A 19,300-nucleotide genomic window follows, 5' to 3' on the forward strand; every position below is an offset into this window, starting at 1 on the left:
ATGAGATACCAGACCACCTATTAGAGAAAGCAAATTGCATTTACAGCTGGGCAATTGTAATAGATTAACATTGAACACAAAGAAAACAAATGGTACACACTTCAGCATAAACAGGGAAGACAACTACATTGCATTAAGCATAGATGATAAATCTACAGACTATGCAACAAACACAAAGCTGTAAAGGATGAATATTGATTGTCAATCCTTACTGCAAGTGAGTACATCTACCAATATGTTGTGCATAATGGGGAGAACATTACTAAGTACTTCACTAATACTTTTACACATAATCATGAAAGAAGAGCCAGTTTGGACTTTGCACCCCCTTCTCCCCCCAAAAAATTGTATGAGAAGCTACACATGGAGACAAAAAGATTACTAAAAGATATGTTTAAAAGGGCAGCTAAAACGTTCATAAGTAATGTATACTGAACAATTAGAGATTACTTAGAGGTCTCACAACATAGTGATTAATACAAAAATGGGAAACCAACACCCTATCACATTACAATACACGACCACAATTTAAGCTTTTATAAGAAAATTGTATCAAGAGCTATTACGCATGATAGTAATGTCTTATTCTCCTGAGTTCGATGTCTCATTCATCATGGAGAGTTGCTGACTCAGTTTTTCAGGTAGCTTGAAAGGGGTGGGGGGGGGGGGGGCACAGACATGCATGGAGCATAGTTACACATATATGGGCCTGAAGTCAGTTTTCTGAACAGACTGGAGTTAGTACAAGGGGCATAGCAACATGTTCATGGTCCATGGGTCGTCAGCAGGCATCTTTAGTGTGTGCAGGATTGAAGTGCAAAACTGTTTTATATTAAAAGTTACCTGGAGAAAACTGTGCAAATCAAAGAACAATGGGCAACATGGACCATATAGGTGAGGCAGTGCAACTGGTAAGACACTCATCCCATATTTGGGAGGATGGAATTTGCTTTGTCTGGCCACCCTCATTTAAGTTTTCTGTGCTTTTCATAAATCACTTCAGGCAACTGCCAGGATGTTCCTTCATCAAGGCTATGGCTAACCAACTATCTGATTCTAAGAAAAACATACTTTTATGTTCTGTATGTACATAAAGTTTCAACTATTTGTTTTCACTGTATTATGATAAATCTTATATCATTGTGACAGGATCCCTGAATAAATGAATAAATAAACAAATAAATATATTTACAATGGCTGATTCTATTTACCAATATTATATTTTGTATCCTGACAATGAGCCAAGCAGCTGCCTGTTTCAGTAAAAAGACATCAAGCATCTTGCAACCTGTTGTGTCATAATTAGAACAGCCAGCAAAACAACCCGTTACAACAAAAAAGGAGTCACCATAAAAATATTTTCAAGTTTTCAAGAACATTCTGATAATAGAAGTTTTAAAATTCAACATAATTTATCTTAGGGTTTATGTAGACATCAAAGTAAAATATAAAAAAGTAGTTATACTTCTGTTATAGAAATTTACTACCAATAGTAATCATGTGAAAATAATGATTTTTTAGTATTACTAATGTTAAACCTTTTCTACAATATAATTAAGTGTTTTACATCTACAGAATGTAGATCAGGTTAATGTAGACAGATCTGGTATATCCAAGGCAGGGAATTGGATTCATATTTGTCTAACTGCTTATCGAATTGTGTAACACAAATCACATGATGTGTGTCTCCTTGAACCTCACATACCAAAGACTGGTCAAGGGTTATCATAAAGATATGATGTATCAGCTGAACCTTAAACGACACAGCGGAAAAGTAAACAGTTTGTTAATGTGATTCTCATTTCCGGTACCAACAAACTGGCACTTAGCAACCAACAAGAGTGTATTTATTTTTTTTTTCTTTTTACTTACAAATGCAACATTTATAACCACATATAAAGCACAAAGTAAATGTTTAACAAGGTTTTACTTCACTTTTTCTCTTTTTTTGTACTGAACAACACAATAACACAACATAAAACTAAAAACTAAGCTCATTCTTTGACAATACACACTAAAGTGGAAGAGTTTGCTCACTTCATATGGCATGTCTCGTGTAATACAGTTTATGAGTAATTTAAATTAAAGAGCTGGTAAATAATAAAGGCCTATCTTAACCACCTTTGTTGGTTAAATAATTTTTTGATCTATTTGGAACTGTCCACATTAATAGCAAAGAAAGACATAAGCAGAAAAGAACATTTATTTATAGTTGTTTATTAAAAAGCATGAAGATTTCATATTCTATAGATGCAGCTTCAGTAAGACATTGCCTACGACTTCACTGTACCAGCTACTTTCTCCATGAAGTCTGCCATTTTTATATCACGATGGCTGACACCATTAACGTCGTGAGATGCCAGTGTAACTTTTACTTTATTGTAGACATTAAACCATTCAGGATGATGATCCATCTTCTCTGCCAAGAGTGCAACACGAGTCATGAAACCAAATGCCTGTATGACAGATTATGAAAGATTATATAACAAAAAACAGGACAACAATATCAGGTGGAAAGGTGTACGGACTAAGAAGATGACACGGGAGATATGAAAGAATGTTGTTACATCTATCTACGAAAAACCATATTTTACTCAGAATTAATTTTGGGGTAAAATCAATGTTTTATATTTTCTCCACCACTATGTGACAGTAGGAAAAATGGTTGACAAGAGGAGGAGGAGGAGGACGAGGAGGAGGAGGAGTATTCACAGAAAAATTCAACTGATTTCTGAACATTCGAAAGGAGACAACATATCTTTTGTTTCTAGAATGAAAAATTTCTTCAGGCACTAGCAATGTACAAAATAATCTGGAAAAAGCTACAGGTAAATACATCTGAATTCAGCAAATCTATACGGGATTGATAACCAAGAAGTAATGATAAGAATGAATATTAGATTTAACATCCCACTGACAAGGTGACTTTTTTCTTTAGGTGATACAGACACACAAAAAAATCAAAACCTGGGTGGCCAGAAGTGCATTTGAATGCTATTCCTATCAAATTCAAATATAGTGTCCCTATCACTTCACTGAACACATTAAAATAGTTCAGTGATATATCTTACACTTTTTCATCACATAAAGCTCTTGATATTCTAATGATGAAGTGATTTTTCCCCCCAATGAATGGCACTGTAAATGAAATTTCAAAAAATACTGAGTGCCTTAACATGAAAGGATTATTACTTATGGCAAATAAAGTATGCAAGTTCAAAACATGGCTGGCTGTAATGCTGTCAAAGACAAAAGAACGAACTCACAAATTGTACATATCAACATGGGCATAGTCTCAAAATCCTATGTTAAGATCATTTTAAAACCCTAAATTTCACAAATATCATTCATGTGTGAGCACTGATTTTGTACTCAAACTTAGGCTGGTTTAACTTAGTTCATTATAGCCACACGATCCCCACTCGAAGATGATATACCAAACAAATCAGGTTCATTTCAAAATATTTGCTATCATAATGGACTTGTTCAAAAATTTATTGAAATGTGTGGCCTGAGGTGCCTTATGGAACTTGGCAACTGACATGCCAGCACAACTCACCCAGCATGACCTAGAGGATAATTCTAAGCCTAATGTCAGCTAGGTCATTTATTACTTTTTAATCTATTTTTCAATTTCCTCCCACAGTATACTGCTAAATTCAAGAGATATTATTGAAAGTTGTGAAAAACACATTAGTCTGAGATGGTGTACCTAAAGTAAATAAAGAAAGCTATAAGAATATTATGTGAAGTAAATAATCACACATTTTGCAGACTTTTTTTTAAAGATGTTTGATTTCTTACAGTAACTTGCTGGTGATAGAAATCAGTTTCAACTGGGTTTCAATTTGTGCAATCACAATGCAAAACACAAAAACTTGTCTGTGGTTCAGAATGAATGTACATTGGCCCTCCTCTAGTGCAAAGGTATTAAATAGTGCCCACCTAACAAAGAGCAAGGAACTGGGAAACACTATCAACTGAAAGGAAAATTAAACACACACCACATTAGCTACAAATTTGCAACTTATCTCTTTATTTGAGATTGATGATTGAAAATTCCTCTTTGCTGCAAGGAAAGTAGTGATGGTCACTTTAAAGTTGCATGGCAAATACTAATGTATTTTAGTTCTAACTATTTTTTATGGTTGCGTGCAATTATTTTCTTTGAAAGACAATCAAATGTAAAAAGTGATTTTTATTCTACCAATAGAAAATAAAAGAAATTTATAGAACTTTTTATTTACTAGGCTAAATTTAGCTGGCATAAGGAAAAATAGCACTAAGCAATATAGTAATAGTTGACTGTTAGTACAGGCTACAGAGTAAATTTGTATTTTTCATTTGTTCCTGTTAATGTATAATTTGGCCAGTTACACATTCCTTCATGTTTCTTCTTCTTCTTCTTCTTGGTGGGATCTATGGAATATGATTCAAGAATGTGTATGTCTTGCACACGTCTTTTTATTTTGTTTTTGTTTTGCTTTAGGGTGTAAAAAACAATTGAGGCCATACGCACCCAAGTCAAAACTATGGAACACGAACACAAAGAGGAGTTAAACAACTATATGTCAGCCCCAATGGACAGAATAGGAGACAGCTAAAAACAGGTATGTGGAAAAAGGGCTAAAAAACACCAGACAGGAATTGAGGTCCAAAACTAAAAATTAAATGGCCTTCGCCATATTGCTTCGGCGGATAAAAAGTAAACTGCGGTCGACAGCCCGTGTGTCATTCGCTAAAATGGCTGATAAATCAGACAGCAGACCCAAGCTGGAACGTAAATGGTTTAAAAAAGGGCATTCCCGCAGGAAGTGGCAGACAGTTAAAATTTGGGCGCGATGTGTACAAAGTGGTGGGGTAGTGCCACTTAGCAAATGATGATGGCTAAAAAGGCAGTGCCCAATACGCAACCAAGTTAAAATAATCTCCTCCCGGTGGGAGGGCTGAGAGGAGGTTGTCCAAGAAGATGGGAGGGGCTTAATAGGCCGAAGCTTATTCCCGTGAAGGGAGGACCATTGGCAATGCCAAAGGGACACCACCTCCTGACAGACGGCGACGCAGAGATCATCGGAGGGAATATAGGTACTTATGGACTGAGGTATGAGGACTGCACCCTTGGCAGCAGCGTCAGTAGCCTCGTTTCCTGGCAGACCGACATGACCAGGGACCCACCAAGAGTGAGCAAGAGTCAGTTTTCCTTGACTCACTGCACTAAGGGAAGAGCAGTTACAGTATACACAGGATTTGGAGGGCACCGAGTGAGTCTGAGCACAGGACACAATTGGAAAGGCTGTGTTGCCAGATGTACTCTGTGGCCTGATACAAGGCGAAGAGCTCAGCTGCAAATAATGAGGAGTGTGCTGGAAGCCATTATCAAGAAACACAGGTGCTCTTGACAAATGCACACCCGACCCCACAGTCAGTCCGAGAGCCATCAGTGTATACAAAGTTACTATCGCTAAGTTCCATGCGAAGGTCGTGAAATTGGAGGAGATAGACCGAGGTTGGAGTAGTGTCCTTAGGAAGCAAATGAAGGCCAAGGTTAACGTGGGCCACTTCACGAAGCCAAGTTGGTGAAGGGTTCACATCCACTGGGAAAGTTGCAGGTAGTGTGAAGTTAAGCCACCATAGCAAGTGGCAAAAGCAGACTCCAGGCGGTAACAGAAGAGGGACGAGCCCCATACTGATGATCAAAGGAATCATCAAAGAAGGAGGCATAGGAGGGGTGGCCACACATGGCAGACAAACGTCATGCATACCTGCTGAGGAGAAAATCATGGAAGTAGGAAAGTGGTAGTTCAGCAGCTTCAGCATACAGACTCAAAACCAGGCTGGTGTAAAAGGCATGACAGTGGATAGTTTTGAGACTGCGTAAGAGTGACGGGCATGCAGACGCATAAGCAAAGCACCTATAGTTGAGTTTCGAATGGATAAGGGTCTGGTACAAACGGAGGAGGGTGGTTTGATCAGCAACCCAGGAAGTACCATTGAGGACACACACAAGATTGAGGGGCCACGTACAGTGAGCTGCCAGGTAAGACACACAGGAGGATCAAGAGTATTTCCTATCAAGCATGAGCCCCAGAAATTTCATAGTTTCAATGAATGGAAGGGCAACAGATGTAGAGATGGTGGGAGAAACCATTTGCCACTAGAAATTAATACAGATGGTTTTGTCAGTGGAAAAGCGAAAGCCATTGTTGATGCTCCAGGAGTAAAGATGATCAAGACAGCACTGAAGTCGCCGCTCAGTGAGACAGATCCATGGAGAAATGCAATAGATGGCAAAATCATCAACAAAAAGAGAGCCAGAGATGCCTGGCGGGAGACAGGCCATTATAAGGTTAATGGCAATAGCGAAGAGGATGAACTCAGGACGGAACCCAGAGGCACACCATTTTCCTGGGTAAAGGTGTGTGTCTGACAAGGTAGAACCCCCCCCCCCCCCCCCACACACACCCTTGATAACTCTGTTTTGTAAAAATACCCGAAGATAACAGGGTAGGCACTCACAAAATTCCCAAGTGTAGAGAGTACGGAGGATACCAAATTCCCAGCAGGTGTCGTAGGATCTCTCCAAATAGAAAAACACGGCCACAGTCTGGGATTTCTGCAGAAAACGTTCATGACATGGGTGGACAAATTAATGAGATGGCCAACTGCAGAAAACCGTGCTCGAAATCCACACTGTGCATTATTTAGTAAATGGCAAGATTCGAGCCACCACACTGGCCGGGCATGAATCATATGTTCCATCACCTTGCAAATTCAACTGGTAAAAGAGATGGGGCGGTACCTACAAGGAAGGTTTTTTCCTTACCGTGCTTAAGTATGGGTATGATGGTGGCTTCACGCCAACATCCAGGAAATGTGCCTTCTGCCCAGATGCAGTTGTACGTGTTAAGCAGAAAGTGCTTGCCCGCAAGAGAAAGGTGCTGCAACATCTGAATGTGGATGGCATCTAGCCCTGAGGCGGAGGATAGGGATGAACTGAGAGCATGATCTAGATCCCTCATAGTAAAGGTAGCATTGTAGCATTCATGATTCGGAGAAGAGAAGGGTACCATCTGAGCCACCTTTGCTCGTTTCCGATGGAGGAAGGCAGGGTTATAATGGGAAGAGCTTGGAACTTCTGCAAAATGGCAGCCCAAGGTGTTGGAGATAGCAACAGGGTCCACGAAGACATCACCAGCGACTGTCTGGCTGGAAATTGGGGAATGGATCTTGGTTCCAGAGAGTGGTTGGAGGTTGGCCTACACGGCAGAGGAAGGTGTGGAACTGTTAAAAGAACTAGTGAATGATATACAGCTAGCTCTTTGCTATCCTGAAGAATGCAACACTTTGCACGCATCTGTTTATAATGAATGCAGTTTGCCAACATAGGGTGGTGGTTAAAAAAGCTGAGAGCACATCTACATGTGCGAATTGCATCATGGCATGCCTCAGTCCACCAAGGGACTGGGACACGACGTGGTAGAGAGAAAGTGCGGGGGATGGAATGTTCTGCAGCAGTAAGGATAATGTTTGTGAGATATTCCACTGGTCATCCCAACTGGCGAAATATTGTTCTTCAAAGGTAGCCAGGGAGGAGTAAAGCTGCTAGTTAGCCTTAGTAATCTGCCATTTAGACATGCACGAGGACGGGGTAGGGGTAAGCAAATGGACAGCACACGGGAAATGGTCACTTGAGTAGGTGTCAGGAAGTATGGGCCACTCAAGACGATGGGCAAGCTGGGCAATGCAGAAGGATAGGTCCAAATGGGAATAGGTGTGCAAGGAGTCAGAAAGGAAAGTGGGTGCTCCAGTGTTAAGGCAGAAGATGTTAAGTTGGTTAAGGAGGTCAGCCAAAAGGGCACCTCTCTGATAGGTCCTGGAAGAACCCAAAAGAGGATGATGTGCATTAAAGTCACCGAGTAGCAAATATGAGGGGGGTACCTGGCAATAAGTTGAAGGAAGTCTGCCCTGGTGACAGCAAATGATGGATTTTTTTTTTTTTTTTGGTAGGGTTTAAGGGCGCTCAACTGCTGAGGTCATTAGCGCCCAGTCACTGGTGTTAGAGCACAAGGAACCTGCTAAAACTCAAGGGGATGGGGGGACATCAAAAGGACCTGACAAAGATGCAGATGAAATAAGTAAAAAGGTTAAATGTCTTTGGTCAAGCCAGTTAAAGTTATAAAACGCAGAAGACGAGCAGCTGCTCGAGCGTCATCAGCTAAAACATCCGGTAAGGTAGATGGCAGGGACAGGACAACACGAAATTGACTAAAACGGGGACACGACAATAAAACATGGTGCACCGTTAATGCCTGACCACAAGGGCACTGCGGGGCTGGGTCACCAGAGAGCAGGTAGCGGTGGCTAAACCGGCAATGCCCAATCCGCAACCTGGTCAGAAGGACCTCCTCGCGCCGAGATGGTCGGGAGGAAGTTGTCCAAGCAGTTGGGAGCGGTTTTACTGCCTGGAGCTTGTTTCCTTGGAGGGATGACCAAGCATCCCACCACAAGGACACGAGCCTCTTACATACATCCCCACAAACGTCAGATGACGGGACAAAATGGGAGGCTGGCCGAGGCTGGAGGACTGCAGCCTTGGCTGCAGCATCCGCAGCCTCATTCCCAGGCACTCCTACATGTCCGGGGACCCACAGAAAGCTGACAGAACCGCCATTATCAGCGAAAGAATGGAGGGACTGCTGTATTCGTTGAATCAAGGGATGGACCGGATAGGGAGCCCCAAGGCTCTGAAGAGCACTGAGTGAGTCAGTGCAGAGTACATACGATGAATGGCGGTGGCGGCGGGCATACTGAATGGCCTGATGGAGAGCAAAAAGCTCGGCCGTAAAGCTGGAACATTGGTCAAGGAGCCGGTATTTAAAGGTGGCGGTCCCGACGACAAAGGCACAGCCGACACCACCGTCAGTTTTGGAGCCATCGGTGTAAATAAAGGTGTGACCAGCAAGTCGATCACGAAGTTCGACAAACCGTGAGCAATACACTGCAGCCGGAGTACCCTCCTTCGGGAGTGAGCTGAGGTCGAGATAAATACGAACCGGAGCCTGGAGCCAAGGTTGTGTCGGGCTCTCACCCTCTCTGAAGGTGGTAGGGAGGGCAAAATCCAATTGTCGAAGCAGGCGACGGAAGCGGACTCCGGGGGGCAGCAGGGCAGACACATACAACCCGTACTGACGGTCGAGAGAATCGGCGAAGAAGGACTTGTAAGAGGGGTGTTCGGGCATAGACAACAGCCGGCAGGCATACCGACACAGCAGTATGTCGCGCCGGTAGGTCAATGGTAACTCGGCAGCTTCAGCGTAAAGACTCTCGACAGGACTAGTGTAGAAGGCTCCGGTCGCAAGACGTATCCCCCGATGGTGGATGGAGTTGAGCCGGCGTAAGAGGGATGGCCGAGCGGACGAGTAGACGAAGCTCCCATAATCCAGCTTCGATCGGACTATGGACCGATACAAGCGAAGCAGGACAGTGCGATCCGCTCCCCAAGATGAACCGCTAAGAACTCTGAGGACATTAAGGGAACGTGTACAACGGGCCGCCAAATAAGAGACATGTGGAGACCAACACAGTTTCCGGTCCAACGTGAGCCCTAGAAACTTAGTTGTGTCCACGAATGGGAGAACAACGGGACCGAGATGTAAGGATGGCGGAAGGAACGCTTTATATCGCCAAAAGTTGATACAAACCGTCTTCTCTTCAGAGAACCGGAAGCCATTTGCCACGCTCCATGAGTAGAGGCTGTCTAGACAACGCTGGAGGCAGCGCTCCAGGAGGCATGTTCTCTGGGGATCGCGAAGTCATCGACAAAGAGAGAGCCTGAGACATTAGATGGAATGCAATCCATAATTGGATTGATCGCGATGGCAAAAAGGGCTACGCTCAAGACGGAGCCCTGAGGCACTCCGTTCTCCTGGAGGAAGACGTCGGACAATACGGAACCCACACGTACCCTAAACTTTCGATCCGTTAAAAAGGAATCAATAAAAAGGGGCAGACGACCGCGTAGGCCCCACTTGTGCATAGTGCGGAGGATACCTCCTCTCCAACAGGTATCATAAGCCTTCTCCAAGTCGAAGAACACGGCTACCGTTTGGCGCCTTCGCAAAAAGTTGTTCATGATGAATGTCGACAAGGTCACAAGGTGGTCAACAGCGGAGCGGCGGCGACGAAAGCCGCATTGGACATTAGTAAGTAGTCGTCGAGATTCAAGAATCCAAACTAACCGAGCATTAACCATGCGCTCCATCACCTTACAGACACAGCTTGTAAGAGAAATGGGGCGGTAACTAGAAGGAAGGTGTCTATCCTTCCCGGGTTTGGGTATAGGAACAACAACGACGTCACGCCAATGCATGGGGACCTGACCTTCGGTCCAGACACGATTGTAGGTACGAAGAAGGAAGCTTTTGCCCGCCGGAGAAAGGTGTGCCAGCATCTGAACGTGAATGGCATCTGGCCCCGGAGCAGAGGACCGGTACAGTGCCAGCTCACGTTCGAGTTCCCGCATAGTAAAGGGGGCATTGTAAGTTTCCAGATTCAGCGAGAGGAAGGAAGGTCGCCGAGCCTCGTCTGCCTCTTTCCTGGGAAGGAAGGCAGGATGGTAATGGGCGGAGCTTGAAACCTCCGCGAAAAAGCGGCCAAAGGCGTTGGAGACAGCCACAGGATCAACAAGGACCTCATTACCTGAGGTCAGGCCAGGTACTGAGGAGTGGGCCTTAATGCCCGACAGCCGGCGCAGGCTACCCCAAACAATGGAAGAGGGAGTAAAACTGGTAAAGGAGCTCGTGAAAGAGGCCCAGCAAGCTTTTTTGCTGTCTTTGATGACTCTACGGCATTGCGCTCGGAGTCGTTTGTATTCAATACAATTCGCCAACGTAGGATGGCGGCGAAAGGTGCGTAAAGCACGTCGTCGAGCACGGATAGCGTCCCTACAAGCCTCGTTCCACCAGGGGACGGAAACGCGACGTGAAGAAGAAGTAGTACAAGGTATGGAACGTTCGGCAGCATGGATAATAACAGCCGTGAGGTATTCGACCTGACTGTCACAACTGGAAAAATCGTGGTCCGGAAAGGTCGCCAGGGAGGAGTAAAGTCCCCAGTCAGCTTTCAGTATGTTCCAGCGCGAAGGACGTGGGGATGGGGTGTGGTGCAGGAGACGAACGACACAGGGGAAGTGGTCGCTCGAATAGGTGTCAGAAAGGACATACCACTCAAACCGACGGGCAAGAGTGGTAGAACAGATCGAGAGGTCCAAGTGGGAGTAGGTATGAGTAGAGTCCGAGAGGAAAGTCGGGGCGCCGGTATTGAGGCAGACAAGATTGAGATGGTTGAAGACATCCGCCAAGAGTGAGCCTCTTTGACAGGATGCAGGAGAGCCCCAAAGGGGATGATGGGCATTGAAGTCGCCAAACAATAAGAACGGCGGGGGAAGCTGATCGATCAGGTGCATCATGTCAGCCCGACTAACAGCAGATGACGGTGGAGTGTAGACGGTACAAACTGAAAAAGTAAAAGCAGAAAGAGTAATGCGGATAGCTATTGCTTGGAGTGGGGTGGTCAATGGGATGGGATGGTAATAGACATCGTCCCGAACGAGCAACATGACCCCACCATGAGCTGGGATACCATCCACAGGGGCGAGGTCATACCGCTCCGAGGTATAGTGGGAAAAGGCAATACGGTCAGTCGGGCGCAACTTGGTTTCCTGGAGACCAAGGACGAGCGGACAGTGCAGGCGGAGGAGCAGTTGTAATTCCTCCCGATTAGATCGAATACCTCTTATGTTCCAATGAAACAACGCCATTGCTACTCAAAAAGTTGGGGGAACGAGACGGGGAAGAGCTGGTCACCTCGATGGCCGCGGAGGGCCAGGTTGCGAGGCAACAACGCTACAACTGATGGCAGGCGGATCCGGATCCATCGACTCGTCGCCAGCTGCGGCCGCTGTCCCTGATTGTGTAGGAGGGGCCGCATCATTTGCCGACAAAAGGCCGGCGGAACGCCTGGCAGCAGAGCGTCCCGGCGAAACTGAGGACGGCCGGGAGCAGCGACTCACGGATGAAGCGTCAGATGAAACGCGCCGGGGTGGAGAGGGGGATAGAGACTTCTTCTTGGAGGCCTTCTTGGAAGGCCGAGGAGGCACAGGGATGGTGGGCTGGACCCGAAGAAGGTCCTCACGCGCGGGGTCCGTTTTGGAACGCCGGACCTCGGAAGCTGGGGTCCGGAACGTTTCCCCGATGGACGCCTGAGAAGAGGATCGCTTCTCAGGTGGCGTGGGGGGAGGAGGAGGAGGAAGGGTGGCCCCTGGGGCAGGGGGGGTGGGGGCCGCGGGGGAGGAGGAGTTGGAAGGGAGGGATTTGGGAGGCGGAGGCAGAGCCCCCTGATGGGCAGAGGAGGCGGAGGGGGGACAGGATAGAGGTGAGGATACAGCGGAAGGAGTGGACACAACTGAGGCAAATGAAGTGGCCAGTGACACGGGATGAAGGCGGTCATACTTCTTCCTGGCCTCAGAATAAGAGAGCCGATCCAAAGTTTTGATTTCTTGTATCTTTTTCTCCTTCTGATAGGCGGGGCAGTCTGGGGACCTATGCGAGTGGACGCCAGGACAATTAGGGCACCGAGGTGGTGGGGTGCAAGTATGTTCCTCACGAAGAGGACGTCCACAGTCGCCACAAAGGGGCTCAGCCTCACACCGGGACGACATGTGCCCAAAGCGCAAACACCTGAAACAGCGCATAGGAGGCGGGACGTAAGGTCGCACGTCGCACCGGTAGCACATCACCTTTACCTTCTCCGGGAGAACGTCCCCCTCGAAGGCGAGGATAAAGGCCCCGGTGTCGATGCGACGGTCTTTGGGGCCGCGCTGGACTCGCCGGACGAAATGCACGCCGCGGCGCTCCAGGTTGGCCCTGAGCTCCTCATCAGATTGTAGCAGGAGGTCACGATGAAAAATAACCCCCTGCGTCCTATTTAGTGCCAGATGTGGGACAATGGAGACTGGGATGTCCCCTAGGCGGTCGCACGCCTGGAGTGCCGCCGATTGTGTGGCAGAGGTGGTCTTGATAAGAACGGACCCTGATCGCATCTTGCTGAGAGCCTCGATTTCCCCGAAGACGTCCTCAATGTGCTGAACAAAGAACATGGGCTTGGAGGTGGCGAACGTCCCCCCATCTGTTCGAGAACAGACCAAATAGTGGGGGGAAGTACTTCGCCCCAAGCCGGCGGGCCTGTCCCTCCTCCCATGGAGTGGCCAAGGGGGAAAGGGCAGGAGAACCAGAACTAGAAACGGTACCTTTTCTTTTGGAAGACTCGGCCGCAGAGCGACCCGATACGTGTTGACGTTTCATGTGCGAAACGTCCGCCCCGATACCACCCACTCCGACCAGGGGCTCTCCCCACGGGCGCCACCCAGCCGCAGCACAGCAAATGATGGAGGTTACATATATGGTACAGAGGGAAAAAGACAGGTGAGGAAGGAAAAGGTGAACTGCAACAGCTTGAAGATTGGTAGTCAGGGAGATGGGTTAACTATGAATGTCATCCTGTATGAGCAGCATGATGCCACCATGAGAGGGAATGCCAACCTCAGGGGGAAGGTCAAAATGTATTGGTAAGAAATGTTGTTGTTGTTGTTTTTGTTGTTGTTGTCGTCTTCAGTCCAGAGACTGGTTTGATGCAGCTCTCCATGCTACCCCATCCTGTGCAAGCTGTTTCATCTCTCAATACCTACTGCAACCTACATCCTTCTGAATCTGCTTGGTGTATTCATCTCTTGGTCTCCCTCTACGATTTTTACCGTCCATGCTGCCCTCCAATACTAAATTGGTGATTCCTTGATGCCTCAGGATGTGTCCTACCAACCGATCCCTTCTTCTGGTCAAGTCGTGCCACAAATTTCTCTTCTCCCCAATTCTATTCAAAACCACCTCATTAGTTATATGATCTACCCATCTAATCTTCAGCATTCTTCTGTAGCACCACATTTCGAAAGCTTGTATTCTCTTCTTGTCTAAACTATTTATCGTCCACGTTTCACTTCCATACATGGCTACACTCCATACAAATGTGAAAGCTCAAATTGGTCATGAGGGTGCAATTTCGTTTCCTGAAGGCAGAGTACAAGGAGATGCTGTGAAGCTAAAAGCAGCCATAAATTCTCTTTGTGGGACTGAAGGCCGGGAATGTTGCATTGAAGGAGAGTCACAATGAGGAAGTAATGTAGGGGTGTCACCTCAGCGGCTGCGAGTGACACTTGGGGAAGAGGCGCTACTACAGGGCACAGAAGCAAGAGGATCCTGCTCCATGGGATCCACAAAAGACCAACAGCTATTCTTTCTATCCTCTGCTGGTTGTGAGAAATGGTGAGAATGTGAGCCACAGCGTATACTGAAACCAGACACACTTGATACCTGCACCAATTTCAGCACTTCTGACATGAGATTAAACTAACTTCCTGGCAAATTAAAACTGTGTGCCAGACCGAGACTCGAGCTTTGCCTGTGGAAGGCAAAGGTCCCGAGTTCAAATCTCGGTCCGGCACACAGTTTTAATTTGCCAGGAAGTTTCATATCAGGGCACACTCCACTGCAGAGTGAAAATCTCATTCATGAGATGAAACACCTACAATGTGTACCCCACCAATTACGTAAGAAGTATTACGAAAAACCTAACACACATTGATGTGACTTGTATGAAGAAAAAATGGTGGGTACAGCCTTTCTGCCACACATGCCCGATATGGACAGCACTGGCCATATATGGAGGAATGGTATTTAAAAACAACCAAAAAAGAGCCAAGAGTATCACAGATCAAGATCAGCAAAAGACAAAAGGGATTCACTCACAATTGCAATGTCAAGAATATATCATGACCGCGTACATGTGGTGGGTCGACAGAAGCGTCCGATCCCACGCGTCGGCTTTGACCCGTGACGTAAGGGTGTTGTCGTGTGTGACGTCATGACGGCGCGGAGTTTGGTTTGAGTGTGGCTGTCTCCAGTTCTGTTTTATCTTATTCTATTTACTTTTCTGACCTGTTCGTTCTATCTCGTGAGATTTTTTTTTTTTTTTTTTTTTAATTTAAAAACACTTATTACTTATTTTACTTATCTGTTTCCTCGAATTTCTGTTTTGGTTTATTATATGTATCTTTCTGATCTGTTCGTTCTATCCCGTGAGATTTTTTTTTTTAAAAGACAAAAAACACTAATCAGCTACTGAAGCATCTTTATCTTCTATGGGTTGCAGGGGTTACGACCCCTGGGGAGGTGGGTGGGTATTCATACATGGCTGTCTTCACTTACACGTTGTAGCTACGCAAGGCGTCTAAATTTGTTTATATTTAGTTTGCCCCCCACCCAAAACACCCCATTTCCTGCGCTTGTCCCGTTAGTGTCATTAGGCTTCTTGTGGAAAGTGTGTGTGTTTGTTTTTGTTTCCGCCATATTTGTGACGTCATGGGTCAAAGCAGACGGGCGGGATCGGACGCTTCCGTTTTTTCCATGTGGTAAAGTCTATGTTGGTATGATTGGACAAACTGTCAATCCTGGGGTCAACAAACATAAGAGGCATTCCAGATTGGGACAGGTGGAGAAATCAGTTTAGGTAGAGAATGCACTGTGTGAGACTGACCACATAACAAAATTCATTGACACACAAGTTCTCACTGTGGAGTAAGAGCTACCATGCTTGACAGTTCGGGGAAGCCACAGAAATTCACAACCCTAACAATAGTCTCAATGAGAAATAAGAAAACCTCATGGTAAATAGATCATTGATTTCCATGCTGCAGCAGTGCAGGTAGCAAGGGAGAATCACAGCAGTTATGACCAGGGAAAAGCCCCAGACTTTGGCACAACAGGTACACACATTATCTGATCACTGGCTTGACTCCAGTTCGTCATAGCAATGGAAGGTGGACTGACAATCCCAACCATGCTCGCTGGTGAAATGTCAGGAAAATTGTCACTGAAGACCCTGAGACAGAAGCCGAGATGCAATACTTCAACACGGCTCCATGAAAGCCTCACCAATTTTGTATCTCAGTCAAAGGTCTTAATAGCCCAATGAACCTTGATGTCTACAATTGTAATGTTAACAAGAAATACTCAAGTTCGTGGATTAGATATCATACCTCACAAAAAATTTATCTGATAGTATTTTTTTTACAATAAAAAGAAATAAGGACTATTCCACCATTGGAGATTTAACATATGTTAAAACACTAAATAAATGTCTAAATCTGATTCGGAGGAATATTCGATACAGCTTTAATCTGTGACCTAACAAACACGCAACAAATGTTGTGACAATAACATGATTAACAGTGGCAATTTTTTCAAACAGTCTAATCTACACAGAAGCCTGTCACTAACATAATATTTTTTGCTTTCAAATTTACTGGTTTTGCCAACTAACAACAAAACTGTGAAGATATTCAGCAAAAGCTGACATCATAGCAGCCATTAATATTACATTACTGGTCAAAGCTGAAGACTAGTATTGAATATTCCTGTTGATCTTCAGTTTACTACAATTAAACCGCACACATACCTCATTGAAATTGTTAAATATAAAATCCTTAGCAATGGCATCTCGATTCTCTGTAACTTTCCAGCCTTTCTCCAACAGTGGTTGGAGAACTTGTGTTCGCTCCTCCTCAGTCAGCTTGCCAGACTGGGAATAATAATAATAATAATAATAATAATATTACAAAAACTAAGATCACAGCAAAATATAAAACAACTTTTACTTATGTACTAAATAACAACTCAGAGAGAGAGATAGAGAGAGAGAGAGAGAGAGAGAGAGAGACACACACACACACACACACACACACACACACACACACACTCCACATTAATGCCACTTAGAAGCACGACAAATTTTACTTGGTTCCAGTAACAGCTAGCTGGCAGAAGTGTCTCTGGAGATCATAGAATACATAGGCCAGTACCTACATCCAGCCATTGTGGGATACATGATTACTACAGAATTTTTTTCTGATGTAATTACCCCTTTAGCACTAGTATGTCTTATAAACAGACTTTTGAAGAAGCTAGTGAATAGGCACCTGAACACATTAAATTCTAATAGCAACAGTTATGCAGGATCAGAACCCAAGCTCTGGAGGTTCTTCTACATGCCTGGATTAATTGCACTCAGGGGATGAATGAATGCAAATGCACCCTGTAATTAGTAAATAGGGCAATTTATATTGTTGATAGCAGGAAGTGCATTGAACTCTATGTGCAGACACGACTTATTTTTTCCTAACTGTTGCTGTAGATACCAGTGCGATTTTCTATGCAAAACTAGAATTAATTCTACAACAAGTTTCAACTGTTCAATAGCAATCACAATGGTGAATTAATTACTTTATGCCATTTACAATTCAACTACTCAAAGATTTCAACAAACAAGTTTCATTTCACCAAGTCAACTGTAACATCACACACGCCAGTTCCACACTGCTGAAGGAATAATTTTTCGATAGTAACACACACTATTTTGTATCAGCAGCGACTTAGGCATATCAACTCATTAGGTACGCATTAACATAAAAGAAGGATAATCACTCTGTGAGCGACGATCAGATCATACCATTCTGTCAGAAATGTGAGGAACACACTACAATACGATGAACGATGTGCGCCGCTTCCGTCAGCGCGTAACTGTTTTTACCGCGTTGCGAAATCAAGTTATCTGGAGGAAAACTACTGTTGAACTACAGCAACTTTCTCCAGTTTCAAGGGTGTCTGCAATTACAGTTTCAAATGCAGAATACGAGTAGCTCGAAAAAATCTTATGTAGGTCCTAATGGTTTTATATACTGGCAGATAATATCGTCACCACTACCAGCGAATGTAACATATGTATGTATATTATGTCCAATTTTACATCAACAGCGTCTAAATGACAATTGCTCTTTTCTCCAACCTCATTTTTGAATTGATTATTTCTTTCTGAAACATAATCACATTATAATATTTTAATACTCTTTTTTTTGTCGTGTAGCACTGCTTTATCACACTTACCATTTTCTTATGTCTTGTACTTGCCGCTACGCTCGATTGCTTGACGCACTGTAGTGGTACAGCTGACCTAGAGATCCGACAGGTGGCAGTACACACACCAAAAATCATTACGTACTATAATTGAGAAACGTCGAAACGAAAGTACCGTAATTGTATTTATAGTTCTTCAGCGTTACCAAATGTTTCCATTTTCAGCTAACAAGTACCGTCTAGTTTTCTAAAATTAAGGGAATTACTACTGAACAAATATTTTAAGCTTCACCGCTGTAGAGAAGGTCGATCTGCAGCTTGGTTCAGTGCGTCCTAAATTAGAAAAAAAGTGTATCATTGAAGTTCAAGGTGATCCAAATGCGATTATTAATGTTTTAGTTAAGCGGCTTCTACACAAGAATCAATAAACTTTCATATGACTACCGATACCTATTCTCTGATAGTGGAGCTCAGTTAGCATGTAATATAACGATCCTTGAGTAGGAGTAACAACTGAGGTACTTTCTACTTGCTCTTCTCATTTACAAAACGTATGCTATACGAGTACCTACTAGATTGTAATTATAACATCTAAACTCATAATTACTGATTTGAAATTACTCTAACTGAAGTGTGTACACAAATCAAACTTAAAAGAACAGACCATTGAAGGACGCTTAAATTAATGAATATTCTGTATTGGAGTGGAAAGCTCAGAACATCAAAATATAAATAGCTTGTCGGTTCAGCTAAACTGGTGGCTGTCCGACCTTTGCTTAACGTGATTCAGAAGAATGAAGACCTTCAGTTGAGCAACAATAACTTTATTGCGAGCGCGTATCTGACGACGCCCGGCATGCATGGACAGATCGGAGCTATAAAATTTGCTTCCGGCCTATACAGAGGATCCTTAATCCTCGGAAACTTCCGTAGTTAGGAGAGAAAACAGTACTCGTCCACACAAGTCAGGAGGCACGGAACTACTCACTAACTCAAAAAACAAGGAATAATAACAATAAAGAGAACGTATATAAAAGCTAGAAAACACAGCGCCTCTAGAGGCTGAGCGCGGAACTACACTGACGTCGTGTAAAGTAATTACAACCGCACAGCACTGCACTGACACACGCGTACAGCAAACACACACACACACACACACACGCCGGCGAGCTTGAATTAGCGCGCGGGAGCGTCGCTACAAGCTCAAGGCCCAGAATAGTGGTGGGCAGAACATCTCGTATCTAAGGCCCCCACACATGCTATTGCATGCATGACAATCA

At 44.5% G+C, this 19,300-nt stretch overlaps 1 protein-coding gene across 3 annotated transcripts; it reads right to left on the minus strand.

The window, feature by feature from the left end:
• Positions 1 to 1,825: 1,825 nt before the first annotated feature.
• Positions 1,826 to 18,863, minus strand: LOC124608518 (probable pterin-4-alpha-carbinolamine dehydratase). 3 transcript variants are annotated; one of them, XM_047139992.1, is made up of 4 exons: positions 18,471 to 18,863; positions 18,051 to 18,353; positions 16,567 to 16,689; positions 1,826 to 2,456 (listed from the first exon to the last, which is right to left on the minus strand). In XM_047139992.1, the coding sequence occupies exons 2-4, from the start codon at positions 18,156 to 18,158 to the stop codon at positions 2,274 to 2,276; spliced, it is 414 nt and encodes a 137-aa protein (XP_046995948.1). In that variant the 5' UTR covers positions 18,159 to 18,353; positions 18,471 to 18,863; the 3' UTR covers positions 1,826 to 2,273. The 3 variants fall into 3 exon arrangements, with proteins under 3 accessions (XP_046995948.1, XP_046995947.1, XP_046995949.1); XM_047139991.1 differs by having other exon boundaries at positions 18,051 to 18,863; XM_047139993.1 differs by lacking the exons at positions 18,051 to 18,353; positions 18,471 to 18,863 and adding an exon at positions 17,617 to 17,813.
• Between the last annotated feature and the right edge of the window lie 437 nt (positions 18,864 to 19,300).

Source organism: Schistocerca americana, chromosome 1, assembly GCF_021461395.2.
Source record: "Schistocerca americana isolate TAMUIC-IGC-003095 chromosome 1, iqSchAmer2.1, whole genome shotgun sequence".
NCBI lineage: Eukaryota > Metazoa > Arthropoda > Insecta > Orthoptera > Acrididae > Schistocerca > Schistocerca americana.